Genomic DNA, 19,423 nt, shown 5'->3' with positions numbered 1-19,423 from the left:
AGTTACGCAGAGACATGGTGATGATGGATAGATACGGACAGCACACATGTATAGCGCAAATAAATATGTCTAGTTTATTTTAATTCCAATCCTTTTATGTGTACAGATAATAGTATTACTGATATGGGAAGCTGCACCGAACCAACACAATCTTAGCACTTCTTTGACTGAAGTAATGGTGAGAGGCTCATTTGACATTTTGAGAAAAAAATACACTGTTCGGCACGGATCTGTGCAGCAAAGGCCTTATCTTCTAATAACAGTAGGATGCACCGGCTGCAAGCAGGAACAACAGTTCTGAACATAGCTACAAATTCTTGCACCATGCCTTAAACCATGACACCCGTGTAAATAACAGTGATCGCCATGTTAATGGCTATTGCTGCATGATGTGCATTAGATCAATCTAGGCAGGAGACTTTAAAATAATTTTTGAATTTTCATTGGGCAGAGGCTTGAACTTGGGTTCCAATTTTAAGAGTAGCCTATTTTACAAAGTTTTTTGAAACATGTTTTTCAGTCTTAATTAAATTAACAGTGTTTTATTGAAATATAATACTTTCCTCACCCGAGCAAATAGGAGAGCCAACAGTGAATAACGAGTTTGAGCGTGAAACGGATTTCATCAATAGTCAGCCGTCACTTGTTGAATGTTTTACATATTTTGCCCCTGTTGACGTGGACTTATCAATCAAAGGTTTTCACGAACCCTCACCCTCTTATCCCACCTCCTTTCGAAAACACCATCCCAAGCCTGAGGCTCGCGAGTCAGCCAAGCGGGCATCTGCACATCTTCAGGAATCGCGCAATGCTCGCAAATTTTCTTCCCAGGAATTAGCGCGAAGACCAGCAAAGGCTCGTGGGCTGTAAGATTAGGTAACTAAGCAATAACTGATGTAATTTTAAGGTCTCTCATAAAATATCGTGAATTTTCAGCCTAAGCTATACCGAAAATATAGCCACAATCATTTCACTTTATAGATGAAACGTGTGTAAATTAATTTGTTTGCATACCTCATTGGTCTATCTAATGTCTGACAAGTTACTGCGAATGATAGATTAGGCTACTGCTGTGTGGCGCAACAGTTTAGGCATTATGGTGGTCGCTGCCATCACTAACATCGTTTATGGACCTCTTTTTTTGTAAATCATTAAGTCATTGCATTTTTACAGTGGTCGTTATTTACAGAGATGTCAAATACTGTCATGTTATTGCTTACTAGAGGATAAGAAAAATAGCCAGTGTCCACACATTCCTTTGAATTTGTAATGTAGAATGTAGAGTGTTATTTTGTGGTATGACTTGTGTGTCCAGGCTCATAAGCTTCCAGATCGTTATACTCGAGGAGGAGGTCCGCGCAGCCTGAGAACAGCATACACAAACACACAGCTTTTGGAGCTCGAGGAGTTACATTACAACAAATACCTTTGCAGGCCACGGCGCGTGGAAATATCAGCGTTGCTCGACTTAACGGAACGCCAGGTCAAAGTGTGGTCCCAGAAACGGTGTATGAAATATAAACGTCAGACCAAGACTAAGGACATCCATAGGGAGCTAAGCAAGACTGGAGAGGACAGCACATAGCGACGAAGACAGCTCCATGTATGACCAGAGTCATAATAGAGACGGCCGTGTGGATGGGGAGTTCTCCAAAACGATCTGTCTGTCCTGTAATGCAAAAGACATGCAAACTTTTAATTTGTTTCCTAGCGGCTTTAGGAACAGAAGTTTGAGAGATGTTCCCAGTCAGACACCTACTGATCTGGGCAAAGGGACAACAATACGCCGTAATATCCAATGTGCCAGCATGGACAATATGGTTACCCACATGTTATGGACATGTCTTTACAGGAGTTGTCTGTCCGATACAGCTTCGCCAACACTGTGGGAGACCCGGGTAATATATCAGTGGATTTTTATTTGCTTACAGATTCTACAGTTGATTTACAACATAAAATATACAGATTGTCAAAATCGATCAGCTAACAAATGAAAGGACAGACGCAAGGACAGGAGTTTTTTGTATGCAAATAAGTTTCATATATTGACATAATTATCAGAAAATTTCGAAGGTAAGTTAACCCATGACTGCTATGCTTACACTAATTCTAAAAATGTCCAGTGTTGCTTTTGTAAGAATAAACACAAATTGTATAACTACTTCAAGTGTCAAGTCTAACTACTATGAAAGAATGAAACGTGCTTTTAGTCGCCACAAAATTTACTTCAACCCTATTAAAACATTTAAAGGGTTAATGAATATAGTTTACATGTTATTCAGATATTTTGTAAATATTTTTCAAAACAAATAACAAAATCCATCCCCAGAACATTTGTTGGAAAGCATCTTTTTGAATAATACAGCAAGATGATCGACACGACAAAATGTGCCTTAAACTAATAAAGAAATCATGTGCCTTTAAAACTCTCATGTAAAATATTAGCCTAAATCAATGGAGTTCGTTTTTGATATATACATATATACATTCAAGGATTATATTTAATGATACAGAAAATAATACATTTGCGGTTTTATTTATTTTGCCAAAGAAAATGAAAATAGAAATGAAAGTTACCGTTTAAGCCGCCAAACAGGATTAAACATGGCTTCACCTCCAGAAATGGGCTCTTTGTCTCGGCCTCGTCTCTGCTCGGCCTGGGGAAATGCCTCGGATGCTTTTTTCCCTGACGAAGTCATAAATCAAAGTCTTTCATGCAAGTTGACAGCAGCGAAACAATCACTACTAGCTTAGTCGGTGCAGATAAAGAGTCTTTTCGTGTTTTTCATTCTCACTTTGCAGTTAAAAAAACTGGAATCCTAAAACATAACATGGACGATCAATAGTAATTCATTTTTATTGCCGTTTAACACCCCGGAATAAGGATTAGGCTACACAAAACACCCATAAACTACATTTTCATTGCGCGTGGCATACACCATTTGTCTCAGTCTCTTTAGATGTTTTTTCTTGTCCCCCTGCCATGACTAAAATGGGGTTTGACGAGCAAATTTTATGTATTTTCCTCTTAACTATCAGATCATTGTGTTGGTATAAAATATACCTAATACTAACAATAATGTTAAATACTTTTTTCACATAAATTTCTAAACCACATTTCGTAACATACACACAAAAAATGTTAGCCTAAATACTGAAATTAAACGTAGGATGTAATAAGTATGATAGGGTTATTTTAGTCATCTTCACCTCATAGTTGGATCTATCATTGTTATTGATATAAAACAATTTACATTGATTTACCTGCTTTTAAACTTGAAAAAAACGACTGATTCACAGTCACACTTTTGCACTGTTGCTTTTGCTATATGTTAGGATATGTGCATATATGTTAACCATTTGTCAAATAATTACAAGACGATACATAGCCGAAATAAACAAACAGTTAATGCATTCCAACATCTTTTTCTTTGCCCTGTTCTCCTCCTTCCACAAGCGCTTTAATATGTGTAAGGAGTTGTGTTAAAATAGAGTGAAAAGAGGGTAAACGCTCGAAGGTAAAAGCTCAAGGGACGCGCCATTTTGAGGAGAAAAACATAACATTGGGGAAGGCTGTAAAGAATATGCTTCCCTTTTTATCCAGAGGGGGCGCATGTCTACCCTGCTCCACTTACCCAGAAAAATGTAAACACGCTCTCCTCTGATGGCTGTGCACTTGTTATACCCCATCACATAAAAGGAAAACAAATATTCTAATTCGTAGCCTGCTTTCCTTATCGAAGACCTACCTCCTTTTCTGTCGGGGTTCGCAAAGATTCACATAAAATAATATTTTTGTTATAGGTCACTTGAAGAAGAAATTAAGTTACATTGGTTTAGCGCAGGTTTTATTATGTAAGGCTCAGCCTTTTTTACATTATTAAAACGTACAATCTGTAGTGAACCAACACGATTAGTAATATAATATTTTTATCAGCCTATTCTGACTCGAAGATCTATTTGCAAAACACTCGCCCTCACAAAGAAGTCGCTCATCATGTCATACAAACAAACAAACAACGAGACAGACTTTTATATATTTTTTAAACTCTTACCTGATGCGTTTCGTCAACATGTTTCCACTCACACAGCCCGGGATGCATAGTGGTGCACCACTATGTGGATCCTGCCTGAACGCTGCCTGTCTGACATAGTCCCTCCTTGCTCTACTAGCTAATCCATCCTTTCAGTGGAGATTGCCCAATGGGTAATGTAGGCCTACGTCACGTTGATCGACAAGAGGTCGGCATTTACATAAGCCCGGTCTTTAACGACAACCTGTCAGCGCAAGACCAGTTAAGATCAAGACGAGACAGAACAAGTGATCACTGGCTGACCCAGCCCACGTGACTGTCACTGGTCATTCATATCACTAGCGCGCAGACAGCCCCCCCTCAATCCACGACTGATTGAAGAAGGCTGAAGGTTGGCTGGGTTAGACCCCGGGTGAGTAGTGAGACGTTAATCAGTCCCTGGGCCCAAAGATCGGTCAGTGTGGCAGCCACGTGCAGGGAAACCCAGGACGATGCCACAATGAGCACCTTCTTAGATTTTACGACCATAAGTGGCGGAGACGGAGGTGGCGGGGGCTCTTGCTCAGTTAGAGCCTTCCATGGCGACCACGGACATTCAACATTCCAATCGTGTGCTGTCAGGGTAAATAACTGCACTGGGGACGAGCGATTCATGTCCAGTAGATCGTCACAAGAGGCAATTCCCCCTCATCCACATCAAGCCGGGACGTACCAGTCCCCTGGGACTCTTTCAATCACCTACAGCCCCCATCCGAGTTACGGGACTCAAAGTTTTTGCGCCGGATACAATCACTATGCCCTGAATCAGGATGTGGAGTCATCTGTGAGCTTTCCCCAGTGCGGCCCGTTAGTTTACTCTGGAAATATTTCCTCGACAGTTGTGCAGCACCGTCATCATCGCCATGGTTACAGCAGCGGAAACTCTCACCTGAACGGCCAATTCCAGTACGCCACAGCCACATATGGTAATAGTTCAGATCAAGCGAGCCTTACGTTTGTGGCGGGCTGCTCAAATCCGCTATCCCCTCTTCATGCGACCCATCACGACGCATGTTGTTCACCTATGTCAGATGGCGTGTCCACGGGGCAGACATTTGATTGGATGAAAGTTAAACGGAACCCACCAAAAACAGGCGAGTGGCTGAAGAAATTTCAAATGCTTAGTTTTTATGTATTTATCTTTCATGGTACTGTGTTTATGCCAAGATTTAATATTTAAAAAGGTGTGGGAAACTGTACTGGATAACTGAACTGGCTGTTTAATAACTAAATTAAAGGTTTGCAGACACTTCATTTATCAGTTGATTGTCTCTTTTTTTAGGGAAAGCTGGAGAGTATGGATTTGGTGGGCAGCCAAACACTGTACGCACCAATTTTACCACAAAGCAACTGACAGAGCTTGAAAAGGAATTTCATTTCAACAAGTACCTGACTCGCGCGAGGCGAGTGGAGATTGCAGCTGCTCTCCAGCTGAACGAGACTCAGGTGAAGATTTGGTTCCAAAATCGTCGTATGAAGCAGAAGAAGCGTGAAAAGGAAGGTCTTTTGCCCAAATCTCCATCCGAACCGAAGGAGGGTCCTGAAAAGCCCGAGGACGCCTCGGAAAAGTCGCTCTCCGCACCATCGACACCATCCTCCACCGCTGATCCTTACTCCCCAAACTAGAAGGCTGTAGTGTTTGTTCTGCCATAATGAACGTGACTCTCGTGTCAAAGTCATTGTCAAAGTCATCTTGTCCATAAACGGACACGTGTGAAAGTGTCACGTAGAGAACAATGCACTGTTTAGACCTGAACAATTTTGACAGCTCGATGTATTTTACCTGTACCTTGCGGTTTTGTCAACTGACTTAATTGTCCTGGGCACCTTGTCAAGTAGCTAGACAACAAATTTTTACAAGTGGTTTGTACATTTTCGGACACAGCAAACGCTGCACTTTTACAAACATCTTTGCTAGGTCGGACCTGTACACCACTTGGTAAAATGCCTACCTCATGAACTGGATGATAGTGCAATATGTCTAAGGTATGTATGAATCTAAGAGAAATATTAATTTATTGTAAGTCTTGTTGGAAGATACCCTTTCTGAATCGTGAATGGTGTTAAGTCTGATTATTGTATCCATACGAGTTAAGCATCATAATGCGTAACTCCGTAAAGTTGTCACACTGAGTTTTATCAGTCAGGGATGATGGGTCAAGCCTTTCCATAGGCCTACTTTAGAAAAAGATCAAGACACGGGTGAATTAAATGTGTGTATTAAAATAGCTCTTAATCATAATTTATTGAAAAACTAGTCTTGGGTTCTTGTCTGTCTGATCAGCTACACGCACGCACACAGAGACACACAGACACACACCATGGACTCTTCATTAAATCTCTATGATGTCTTTTTAAATAGGTTTGGGATAACATTTAACTAGTCATTTAACTGTCAAAACACGATTCATAAATTAACAGTCCAACGTTTATTCGAGAAAACGTTGTAGTTTTAGATGCTTTTTTCTGATTCATTGATTTGCTTATTTCTATAGTCTTAAACATCCAATAACGCGCTCCGTGGTTCTGTAACTGATAAATGCGCGTCTGTGCGTGGTTTCTTACTTGGGGAAGAAGCGATAGGCCTATTGGCACATGGTAAGCATGTTTAACCACGAAAGGGAGATGCGCAACGTTGTCATCGTCATTCGTGATGACAACCCTATTGACCTGTTAGTTTATCGAAGGGAAACGTAGGACAAGGGAGGAATAGAGACAACATCGATTAAGTCATGTCGACTATCGACATCAATGAGTCAGTCCCTATCAGTGTTACTTCTCATTTCGTGCAAGGCAGTATTTGGAACAATTCCCAGCTTATACAGGTCACTACAGATGTGAGGTTCAAACTTAACATACTCAGCATACTCAAAATACACCCCCACACATAAAGCACTATGATCTCAACACCAAAAAGGACAAACCAAAAATTGCCAATAAAAATTATGCTTTCTGCATAAAACGTCACATATATGTTGTTTTCATTTATATAAAATGTTTTTTAAACATTCTAGGCCTATCAACTTTACATTAAATGCACCTCCACAACCTGGGAAGTTCGTACTTCTTCAGTTTAATTATGTCAATTAGACTCCTGTTTAATTGTCTAAAATATATTTTTTATTCTTAAAAATTGACTTCTTACTTCTGTAGAAAATAAAGCCTTCTAAAAATTATTATTTGTACTATTGCAAAGTGTCGAACATTTTGTGTAAACTTTTCAAATAATAATTGTCTTTTATTTAATGAAATCTATTTAAAACATACACATTTATCAACATTGGTATTGTTAGGCTATTATTTAAAATGGCATCAATCAATTTACAATTATACAAGAAAATGAACAAAGAAAAAATTAAAGTGAAGCTAAATTCAGATCTCCAATTCGGGGTTTAAAGAGGGATTTTATTGTCATCTTGGCCAGTCAAATCAAACAGGGAGGAATCGTGACTATGAAAACATAAACGCGATTATGTTCCCGTGCAGATTAAAAACGCCAATAAGAGCTAAATAAAACCCAACATAACAATATATATATATATATATATATATATATATATATATATACATATACACACACACACACACAATTAAGAATGCTAATTAAAGAATATTTAGAAAGGACTGAGGTTTGTGTTATTCTAAAACCTGAAGTGTCTTCATCCAATTGTATAATCCAAAATTAATCACTTCATATTCAAATTGATTTAAAATAATAGGCTATGAGCAACAGTTTTTAAGGAGGTTAAAAGCAACTGTAAATTATAATAATTATTAAATAATACATTTGGTTGTTCCTTTAGTTTATCAATACAGAAATAATGAAGAAACTAATGATGATGCTGTTGATGTATATTCTTTCTTGTTATTGACAATTAAACGATTACAAATAGTTCTTAAACATGAAACTAAAACATATAATAACAAGGGATGATTCGAGGACATGTTGTTATAATTTTTATCATTTATTTAATTATTATTATTTTGTTACTTTTTACTGTTGATAATTATTGATTAATTCTGCTTATTCAAGCATCTCACGCAGGTTATTTTTTCATTAATGCAGAACAACGTTTTTTCTGTAGGATTACATATACTTCGACTTGCCGATCCATTTGCAGCCTAAATGTTTTAGAAATCGAGATGTGGTTGTATAAAACCCCGGGGTCATCAAGTGGTCACTGAGAATTTAAGATTATTGTGTTCAGTTTTCCCAATACGAATACCAAACAACATAGCGAGAAAGAAAAGCATCGTTGTACAGCTCAAACTTTACTTGGCCTAGAGAGTGAAGCAAGACCCATCGTTTCACATCATGTGTGAAAGATATGAATAACGGATGTTTGACCATCAAGAGAAGAAAAAAAAAAAAATTTATATGAAGAGTTTGGTTCCAAAATGAGATAACTCATGTTTTTTATTGTGCATTCCAATTAATATCAATCAAACTGCAGTTGGTTTGTTTTGATTTAAGCCATAAAAACTAAAAAAAATACAGCTAACTAAAACAATAAAAACATGATAACATAATAAAAAACATGATTTTTGAACATTTTTAAAAACGGAGTTATCTCATTTTGGAACCAAACTCTTCATGTGTATATATGATATTAAACCTTTTAAGCTAAGACACAAAATACATGGCATTACTGGCATAATAATAAGAATACCTTACTGTTAATACAAGAAGGATTTTAATGCTGAAAAGGTGGAAAAATTTTTGGACATATATAAATAGGTGTCAATCTGTTCAGTATTTAAAAGATACTCAGTTTGGACTTTTTTCTAAAAGCATTTACCCATTCTGGATATTCTTTTTTAAGAACAAAATTCTCTGAAGTTTCAAGCAGGGCATCTTTAGGGCCCTTCCTATTGATCACTCATAATATAAAATTATTTAAATAATCTTATATTATCTTTGAAATAATCATGCCATCTTAATGCTTAAAAGTGGTAAATTATACGTAAGAAATACACACAAATATAATAATAAAGACACATCATTTATTATTATTGTTAGTTTTCCTTTCAAAACCTAGAAAATATTACAGCAAAATGTAAATGATATTCTTTTTGTATATGTATAATTCCAGAACTTTTTTTACCAATTATGTGAATAGCTATATATAAATACTTCACTATGAACCACAATGAAGACTACTCGCTTAAAATGGTCTTAAAATGGTGCTGTAATACATAAGTTCATACATTACTGTGTTGACAGAAGCACATGTCTGCCCATCCTTAAACAGCTGATGAAATCCAGCTCTGATGAACTGGGGGAACTGGCCCGCACATGCAGAAAACTAGGAATGCATTTCATTATGCAGTATTACAAGAACCAGCAATTACAAGCAAAACACTGGATGCTGCCTCAAATGATTAAAGGATGGTATCTATTGTGCGATTAAGACTTGAAAGAAGATTCCACACAGTTCTTTGTGTGAACCCATTATGTAGTGCTCCGTCTTTTATAAAATGGACTGTACTGCAACAATAACGCAAACAGAATATAAATTGGATTTCACTCCCACTGTGATATTTCAACCCCTTCACTTTGACTTAAAGTCTAAAAAACAATTATGAGAGCAAAACTGATAGAAATGAAGAACGTTAGAGGGGGTGTGCGATCGAGCCGGACAGAAAAAAAGAGGAAGAAATGGGGGGTAGACAGAGGCAAAAGTAAAAAGGACAGAAAGAGAGAGGTCCATCCATCACACTGTCTTAACCTCACGGTGACCTCAGCCTGCCAGCCAATGAGGCACCTCCCGTCTGTGCAGGAGATCGGGTAACCGTGGAGATGGACTGAACGTTTTAGCATGCTCTTTTTGTGCTGTCTGTCAACACCTCCCAAAATGCTTTGCTGCATGTTAACTGATGTGAGTGCCACTATTTGACTGAAATAACTATGTAGCCAACATCACTTAAAAATGCAACTGCATTCATGTATACAACTACTTATAACAGGAAAACATGCAGGCAAACTAATATGTCCTAATAGTCAAACTAAAAAATGAAAAACTTTGCCAAAGCTATACATATATATGCAGAGAAATAAATTATGCTAGAATAACTTTATGCATGGAATGGCTGCAGGGTGAAATTTTTATAAGACAGTCACATGTCAAAACTTGCAAGAGTAATAGTGCATTGACAAGTTAATTTAAATCGCAGGATCAGTCACTTAGCTATTAAGTCAATGCTGCAAAGTTTTGAAATGAGTGATGAGGAATCTCTTTCAGTCTCATGGAATCTATTTTTAAAACATCATCAACACTGGAAAACGAAAAAAGAATTGTGGAGGCAAAGAGAGTCAAAAAATAACAAAACTTCAAAGTACAAAAATAAACATACACAAGTAATAATGTAAAAACGCATTTAGTGAAAAACGAGAGAGCGAGAGGGAGAGGGAGAGAGAGAGGAGTGGAGAGGTGAAAAATATTTCCGTTGTCAGTATTTCCCTACAAGCAAAATTGAGGTTCATCAGATAAAAAGCGATTTTGTTTCAAGTTAAGTTTAGCCGCAACAATTAACCCTGGAGAAACAATCTCTCACCCTTGCGAAGTATTTACACAGACACACACAAGCCCATACATATCAACATGAAAAATGAAGTGCACATGACTTTTGACAGGCCTATAATTTAAACATTGTCTGTGGATTTGGTGCAATTTGTCCCATTGCTGAAAAAAATGGCCTTTGTTTTCATGATTTTCTGTAGATGTTCAGCTGTCACATGAATACATTCATTCAGTACCTATTTAATATTTGTAAAACTGTATATTTGTCATGTATATGTTTATCTACAGTATATGATTATAGATTTATCTATCTTATTTTTGCAACGGCTTGCACAGCAGAAAGCAAACAATTTTATTGGGGAACTGTGCATCTGCTCTAAGATAAATCACTTTTTAATAATCACTTTTCACAGATGTAGGAAATATTCTTACTACTGTAAAAATAAAAATAAAAGCATTTTATCCGTAAAGGTATGTCAAATTAGACCAAAACACTGAAAATGTTAGTTATTTGCATATTAAGGCACTGTCTTCAATGTTAAGCATGACATGGTCTACGCTCCTGCTTCGTCACTTTGCATGGGACATTGCTTGAAGGTATGATAGCGTTATCATTTGTCCATCACAGTTTTCAACATATGCTTCACTGCTCCCGATTTATACAAATAATAGTCACACTGTCAGTGTCTAAGTAATCATTTTTATTCTAGTTTCAGAAGAATGGAAGTGAACCCTGGGGCAACGTGACACTCAACATTGTTTATGAGCTGAAACATCTTGTCTCTCACACACCTACTCACTCTCGAACTAAATATAATTTTCAAAAAAAAAAAGAGAAAGGCAAAGAAAGACAACCCATCAGACACCAGTGAAGCTATGCATAGGCAATTATTGGCCGTCCCCTGTGGGCAGAGCTTGACGCACGTGACGCACACCTGCAAAAGAGAATGAAATGCAAACTACATCTCCCAAGGTGTGTATATAGGATGGTTTGGGTATGATGAAATGGCTACTAAGTTGAATGTTTTTACCAGGTGCTAATAAATATCTGCAGAAGGCTTCTAGAATTATTATTTTTCTATTTGTTCTAAACAAGAAATGAATATAGCTTACTTCGCACACTTGGGAAAATACCGTATATATACAGATATTAGCTAAACTATGAACTGAATTCCGTGACATTTGAGTCACATGAAAACATGTCAAAATGACAAAAAGGTGAAACAGAGTTTAGTTGTTTTTGTAGAATTGCTGTTTTGTTTAGAGTTAAACAAAAAGGGCCCCGGTTTTCCAAAAATTTGCATAGGCAGCCTGTAGGTATATGTGCAGATTCTCCTTAAGCTTTTCGACTCACACCTGCGCGCATTATACTTTATGCAACAGAGGCAAAAGGATATCCATACGATCATTTAATGATGGAGTTGTCTTTACCCTGACCATCACTGCCAGACGCTGGCAGGGATCATTCCATCCGAGCGTGACATGTCACCTCATGTCCGTGTGGCCCCTGATGTGATCTTTAGTCCCCTCATGATCTATAGACTGGCATTTGGTTGCTCAGACACCAGACCCCAGCGTGCATGCTAAACATTCTGTCAGCCAATATCCTGACAGGAACTTAACGCAGTCACGGCAATACTTAGACAGGACAGCGAGAGGCTGAAGACACAATCGCCAATAGCGAAATGGCAGCAGGCTGCTCACAGTCAAATTATGTGAAGGAGGTCAACAAAAGAAAAAAACATCAACTTAGAAAGTCAATTAAAAAAGTTATCCTATTAGTTAGTCTACTAATTCGTGGAATAAAAAAGGCAGGTCATGCTTAGACATTAAATGTTCTCCTGTGAAGATTTGTAAACTACTGACCACATTATGTTTTTCTTTTTTGTGTAGACATATGTTTCTAAGTCTAACCCTGTGACTTTTTTGTCTGCTTAGTTCGCTCTTCTCTATTTTTGTATGTGGAAAGGTTGAAGAAACGGACAAAGTGTGTGTGTCCATTTCCATTCCTCTGGGACCATCTGTCCATCCCTCCATTGACACGTCCACGGGTCTATGAAGTGATCTAAATGCATGGAGGTGTGCATGCACATGTCTGAGCCTTAGGTCAATATAACCCTCATCAGGGATTCCTCGACTCGAGCGTTTACATAAACAGCCGCTTAGCGGGATTAGCATGGTGTTAGCTTGTTAGCTTAGCCACGTAAACAGTGGTTTAATCTATTACCAAACTCTCGGGAGGCTGACCAAGATGACCCTGCTCCCATTAGGACAGGATATTTTTTGTCATCCTCAGGTCAGGATTAAGAGGCATATTAAGCCTCAATCAAAAACCCTGCAGCCACATGTAATGCAGAGATGGAGCTAATGTATTTCATACATTTTGGTAACCCACCAACAGTGGCTGTTGGTGAACTTTTGCAGCTGTAATGTCTGATGCCGTAGGGGCTTTTCTCATTGCTTCAATACCACATTGTCCTTTGAACTCATTACTGTGGTTTCCATTGTGCAGCTATGTCTGTTTCTTTGTTTTGATGAACAGAAAGGAAGATATTTGGAAGAATGTCAGTAACGAAACAGATCTCAACCCCCATTTACTGCCATAGTAGAGAAAATAAATACCATAGGAGTCAATGGGCATCTGTTTGGTTAATGATCTGTTTAGTTACTGACATTCTTCCAAACATCTTTCTGTCTTTTCATCGAAACAAAGAAATTCTACAATATTCAATAACCTCTGTTTCTCTTTTTTGTTGTTGTTGTTGTTGTTTTTACGCTACAGATATTCGGCATGCAGAAACTACATAAAATCAGTCAAGATTGCCGACTATTTCCAAGCTACACCTGCCCTCCTATTTCTTCTGTTGCCATTTTTTGTTTCTTCTGTTGTATGTGCAAATGTTTTGTTGTACCTTGCCAGCTCTTTGGTGTTGTGTGTGACCATGTGGGTATTGTTCTGTAAGGATGACATCCAGCCTTCCCTGTGAACCACAAGAGGTCATCCCTTCAGTGGGGTCACGACCTGAACAAATATTTCCTTGGTTGAGGTGTAGGGTAAAATAATATTTTCCCTGCTGCCTTCATTTTTTCATTTTCTTTAATTATTTATTAACTCTCAACTCAACTTTATTTATATAGCGCTTTTTACAATTTTCATTGTTACAAAGCAGCTGTACATAAGACATATTGATTATAAGCAAACCAATTAAAGTTGTACCTGCAAAAACAAGAAAAAGTTGAAAACACAGAAGACAGACATACCCACATACAAAACACTCCACACACACAATATGCACACGTACTAACACACATAGACATAGACACACACATGGACGCGCAAACACACACACACGTACACAGACAAGTACGCGCACACACAAAGACACGCATGCATACGCACACACACACGCTCAGTGAGAGCACATATTTAAGATAAAGGAGAGAGAAGCATAGAAGCATAATTTATTATCACATTATTATAAATGGTTACATTACAATTACACAAAAAAAATAATTTCTAAGCTTAACTCAGCTATACCAAAAAATGACCGTGCTGTACTGTGCAGCTGTGACTTTTAAGTCCAGAAACAGTTTTATAAAGAATAGGACATCTGATAACCCGTATTTATTATGTAACAGTCAACAGTATCAGAGATTTAAAATCTCTCACAAATTTACATATATGAAATTTAATAGATAAACATTACAATAAAAGCTCAAGATAGCAAATGTAATCGATACAGAAAAAACGTATAATATACACTTACCGATCACTTGTTAAATTGGAAATCAGCAAGTCCAGAAAATCCTTTCCTGCTAAATAAATTCTGTAATTGCAGTCTTGCAATAAAGGTAAAAATGCATTTATTTATTTAAAATGCATTTATTTACAGTAGCAGAGGCTTCAGTCAGAGCTCTAAATTATTTTGCTATTTGTGTGTGTATTAAAAAATGAAGTATCTTAAAACATGCCATAATTATACATTTTATATAAATTATAAAAACATTATTAACATATATCATTTATATGTAATATTTATACTATCAACACTATACAATCAGAGCATCCAGTTTGATCAAACATTACAATTGTAACAACTGTGCACTACTGCCCCTTGTGTTGACAGTAAATCATAATCATTGTGCATGTGTGGGCTTTGTAAATGAGACATCAGTACCTTAGCTTGATACACAGTGAATAGGTCAAGTGCTGTTAGTGACAATGGACGTGCAAGTCAGACGTGTCTACATGTCCACAAACACATCCTGTCACCCACAATATTTTTAAGCAATATTGATATTGGCTTCATAGAGGTAGACACCTTGATGTCAGAGAGGAGTTGTGTGTGCTTGTGTCTGTGTGCAGGTGGGTGGAAAAAAGAGAGTTCAAGGTGGTAAACCAAACAACATGACATATTCTATTCATGCACTCATCATTATCAAATATTATTAAGGCAATTTTTTATATATTCTGTAATAAGACGCTTCATAAGGCAACATATTAAGGTATGCTTAAAATATATGTCTAAAGGGAGTAAAATATTAGTTTAAGTATCTGTTTCTATTTCTGTTCTCCCCCACATGGCTTGTATATGGAACACATATATGTTAGCTCACACTGTGAAGTGAGCAGCCTGTGTTTTAAATGCATCACACCAGGTTCAGATAGAGGTCAGGCCTCACTCAAATACTTCTTCCTGCTGTGACAGAACTGTCGCAGAGCGCTGCATCCAATTCTGCACAAGAACAAAACAAGTTACCATTTGTGTATATATTTTGTTATATTAAAAGGAAAAATTCAAATGGATCTGAGTGTTACAATTTTGCACAATTGTCTGTCTCTCTTAAACATCTTCACCATTTTTAAAGGGGTGCCACAGTGTTTCATGCATTCTGAATTCTTTACAATGCTAAACGTGCAAGTTTCTCATGCTTGACATGAGTTGGACATATGACGTAGTATTTCTGTGCTCGATACACTCCCCTGGCGTTCGTATAGGTTTCGGGAACATGAAATTTCCTTACATAACAACTTTTCTTAGTCCCTTATTGGACAATTCTTCCGGAAAAGCACACCCACGCGTCAACCAGCGAGAGCGAGATTAAAGAGCACGCCCACGCGTCATCCAGGAAGAGCGGGAGAAGGAGCATGCGCACACGTCAACCAGCTGGAGCAAGACAGAAAGAGCATTTCAGCGATGAATGTTATATAAACGGTGCATATAACGCTGGATTTGCAGATAGTTTGAAACTGATAGATGGAGCGGTCCCAGTGCTAAAAGATGCCGGTCATGAACTGCACATGGTAAGTGAAATATGAGTCATATGTCTGTGTTTTGTTGGCAATCGGTGCGTACGGGCATAAGGTACACAACACTAACTTATAGTGAATCAACAGTTATGTAGGGGTAATGAGATGACGTAGTGTGTGCTCATCCTGTAGTCCCGTAACCCCCTCCTCCCCGCCCCACACGCGTTCAGGGCTTGCCTGTTTTCGGAAATAATCGTACAGCTGTATCTGTCTTTTATAAATGTGATCAAACTAAAGACAGTACTACTCTATAGGTAATCAAGATTAATATGAGATTGGCAGAAACGGTGTGCGTTACATCCACTTTTAGAGTAACATAGGTGTTGCTGACCCCTAAATGTACATGTTGTAATTACATGATAAGCATGATCTGAAGAATATGTTTTGAATAAATGGATTAAAATACTATTACCAGGAAGATGCCAGGTTGTGTCTGCAATTTTGCCAGGCTGTAGGGGTTGTTCATGACAGATGTCAACACAGTAAACGTAAGGTAGCCAGTTTTGAGTGCACAGCTCTTCTGGTTGTCAGCAAAAATACTCTCTTGTCCTCACAAGTGTGTGCGTAGTGATGTCCAACACTCCAACACTCAGCATGAATTTTAAATTATTCATCATGTCAGGCTCTCCCAGGCGTCTCTATGGAAACTGCTGACCAAGAACTATCATCCATCCTTATGGATACCCTCTCTCTTACTCTGATGAGTCAACACGTCTACCTTATGACACACTAACCTCTATTAATTTCACCATATTTGCAATTGTTTTCACTGTGTTTCAACATAACATGCTCTTGACCTGGACAACTAATAACTAATACTAGTCTATAAAGTATAGGTTTATGTGGTTTTCACAGACCGCAAGGAGCAAAAGTAAGTTTTAGTATATAAAACCTACAGGTAATTTTAGTAATGTATATCAAATATATCTAATAACAAATACAAAAATAATGTTGTGTTAAAACAACACAATCTATCCATAACTTCTGTGTAACATATTTGTTACTTTTAACTCAACCTTGTGTTGTCCTTTTTTATTTAACACACAATCAACATAAAATGGTGCATGTGTTAAAATTCTGTAACACTAAAATGAACACATCCTTTTTGAGAGTGTATGCATGTTGCTATCATCATGTCATTATTCAACTAATTATAATTATTTTGCATTTTATCTTCAGTTCTGTGCCCAAACAACAGGATAAGTTGCAGGTACAAACACATGATATGTGGTTAAGGTGTAGGTTAGTTTGCTAAAAATTGATGTCTACAAAAATCTAAAAATAACTTTTGCCATGGCTGAGGCATTTATGCATGAATATACGAGGTTGCATCATGAATGTATATCATCACATCCTGAACAGCATAAAAAGATGCATTCACCTGAACCTTAATATTTCACTTTCACAAAGTACGTCATATTTTAAGCATTAACATTTACCAAGAGAAGGAATAATAAAAGGTAAGAGGACGAGACAGTCGGCTAGTAACCTGTGGAGACTCACACACAGCTAATCCTCTCATACTTCTCCCCTATTCAACACCATATGTGTGTGCTTTGACCGTGTTTCTGTGTGAAGTGTGTGTGTCATGGGGCCACTGATTCTGACACGGCTCATATATCACGACTCTGAGTGTGTGTGATTACAGAGGGAGGTTCTGCATGATTTATCGCCGGGCTTAGAGATCTATGCTCCTGACACACACGCACACACTCCAACCTGTACTCCAAACCCCAACTTAGCCAACCTCCCACATGCAGAACACACCTGCCTGGGTCTTCTGTTATCCTTCATATAAAGGCCTCATACCGTATGGGCACAGATACAAGCGTATGTGCCTGTAGGAGGACACAGACTCACACACATTCAGCTCTGGATAAAGTAATCTGTAATAAAGTGAAAATAAGGTGGTGTGACAGAAGGAAAGAATTTATAAAACAATGAAAGAAAAGGACACTGAAGACCATTATTAACCATCTACAGTGTTTAACAAATTGATTAGACCACTACTAACAGTATTGGTTATACCGGATGTTTTATGTTTCTGACTTTCTGTATTGGTTAATCCACCAGTATTAGTTAAAATACAATTATTGTTGTGATCCATGCATTTATAGTTTTACCAGAAAGGCAGAAAAAACAGTAAAACACTTTATTATTTTCTATTTAGATGCATTACAGTCAATAACAACAGAGACTGAGGAAAAGTACATTAAACAATGCCAGCAAATCCAATGGAGACCACACAAAATATTAAGTGCTCGGTTAATATGTGTGAATAAAGACGATTTCATTGTTTCAGTTTGGTATTTGCCTAATAAATGACAATACAATTTTTTGTTTTAAAAGTATTATAAAAGTATCTTATAATACAACCGTGTTAAAAATTCAAAACTGCCATCGTCATTTAAGGACACGTCTTAAGCAAATCAATGGATCCATGTGTCGATTAAGAACTAGAAACCCAAGAACCCAAAGCACAGGAAAAAATATAACGTATGTGAGAACAAAAATTTCCAGTTTTCACACAAAGGAATAGCTAAGACCGAGACTGTGGTTGAAGTATGTGTGCAATCACGGCCATACTTCTTGTTTATGTGTTGTGTATCCAGTTCTCTAATTAAGGCCTGGGGCTCTGTCACTAATGAACAGTGAAGTAATTAATGAGCAGTCTAACAGAGCAGCGAGATGTAGACGCTGGTGTGAGCGAGTGTGTTTAAGTGAGTGAGCGAGTGTGTATTAGCGAGTGTGTGTGTTCTATTGCCCTAATTAAACCCAGGGGTTCTAATTAGCTGATTAACTAATAGCCATGGTGTTCAACAGGAAGCATTACGCAGAGAAAACACACACAAAATGTAAATGTCTTATTGTTTCAATGACTAAACATTTCAAAGACTGGGGCCCTTGTATCCTGGAACCCTAGCAGTTACATTTACGTTTAATCATTTCCCAGATGCTTTAATCACTTACAGCTTAACTCGACACAAAAAATAAGGTGACATCTGAGATCTTGATGTAACAAACCAAGCATTTAACAATGTAAATGTTGGGGATGAAGAATGAGGCTTAAAATGAGCAAGTTTCCATCAATTTAAAGTAAATATCAAAAATGGTCATTGTTTAGGTAAGGGATAATGCAGGCAGCCGGTTGTTATAGCAGAAATGAGCGCTTATTACACGGCTACTTACCAAATTAGAAAAAAACTGGACATGAAAAGTGAATTTGAAATATTTTATTAGCTCATTTTTACCGAATCCAGACCTTACGTGAGGAAAATCCGTTTACTTTCGGTTTTAAAGGCGAAGTTCTTAATTAACAGCGGCCACTAGCGTTGTATTATAGATTTGCCACGAATCGCTCAGTCCAAACACGACGGTGGCCACCACAGTACAAAAAGATGTCGTTCTCATGTTGACGCAGGGAAGAGATTTTGCGGGCATTAGAAAGACTGTAGAAAGAGCTATGACTTATGTATTACATAAAATAAAAGGTTTGTGTATTTTAAGTTTAAAAAGAA

At 37.6% G+C, this 19,423-nt stretch overlaps 2 protein-coding genes across 2 annotated transcripts; both read left to right on the top strand.

The window, feature by feature from the left end:
• Window positions 1-561: 561 nt before the first annotated feature.
• LOC130566918 (homeobox protein Hox-A2-like) lies at window positions 562-2,541 on the top strand (the record flags this gene model as incomplete). Its single annotated transcript, XM_057354739.1, has 2 exons — window positions 562-867; window positions 1,283-2,541. Coding segments are annotated over 2 exons (609 nt in total), but the record flags the coding sequence as incomplete, so codon positions are not given.
• A 1,779-nt stretch (window positions 2,542-4,320) lies between these two features.
• hoxa1a (homeobox A1a) lies at window positions 4,321-6,194 on the top strand. The gene is made up of 2 exons (XM_057354040.1): window positions 4,321-5,167; window positions 5,356-6,194. The coding sequence occupies exons 1-2, from the start codon at window positions 4,534-4,536 to the stop codon at window positions 5,697-5,699; spliced, it is 978 nt and encodes a 325-aa protein (XP_057210023.1). The 5' UTR covers window positions 4,321-4,533; the 3' UTR covers window positions 5,700-6,194.
• Window positions 6,195-19,423: the final 13,229 nt, after the last annotated feature.

The sequence above is a fragment of the Triplophysa rosa genome, linkage group LG16, assembly GCF_024868665.1.
Source record: "Triplophysa rosa linkage group LG16, Trosa_1v2, whole genome shotgun sequence".
NCBI lineage: Eukaryota > Metazoa > Chordata > Actinopteri > Cypriniformes > Nemacheilidae > Triplophysa > Triplophysa rosa.
The sequence above is the reverse complement of the archived record's forward strand: the minus strand, read 5'-3'. Positions and strand labels throughout refer to the sequence as shown.

Bases quoted from the DNA above. Each gene is read 5' to 3' on its own strand.
- hoxa1a (XM_057354040.1), top strand. From the start codon at position 4,534: ATGAGCACCTTCTTAGATTTTACGACCATAAGTGGCGGAGACGGAGGT. The intron at 5,168-5,355 runs GCGAGTGGCTGA...CTCTTTTTTTAG, and splicing joins ACGGAACCCACCAAAAACAG to GGAAAGCTGGAGAGTATGGA.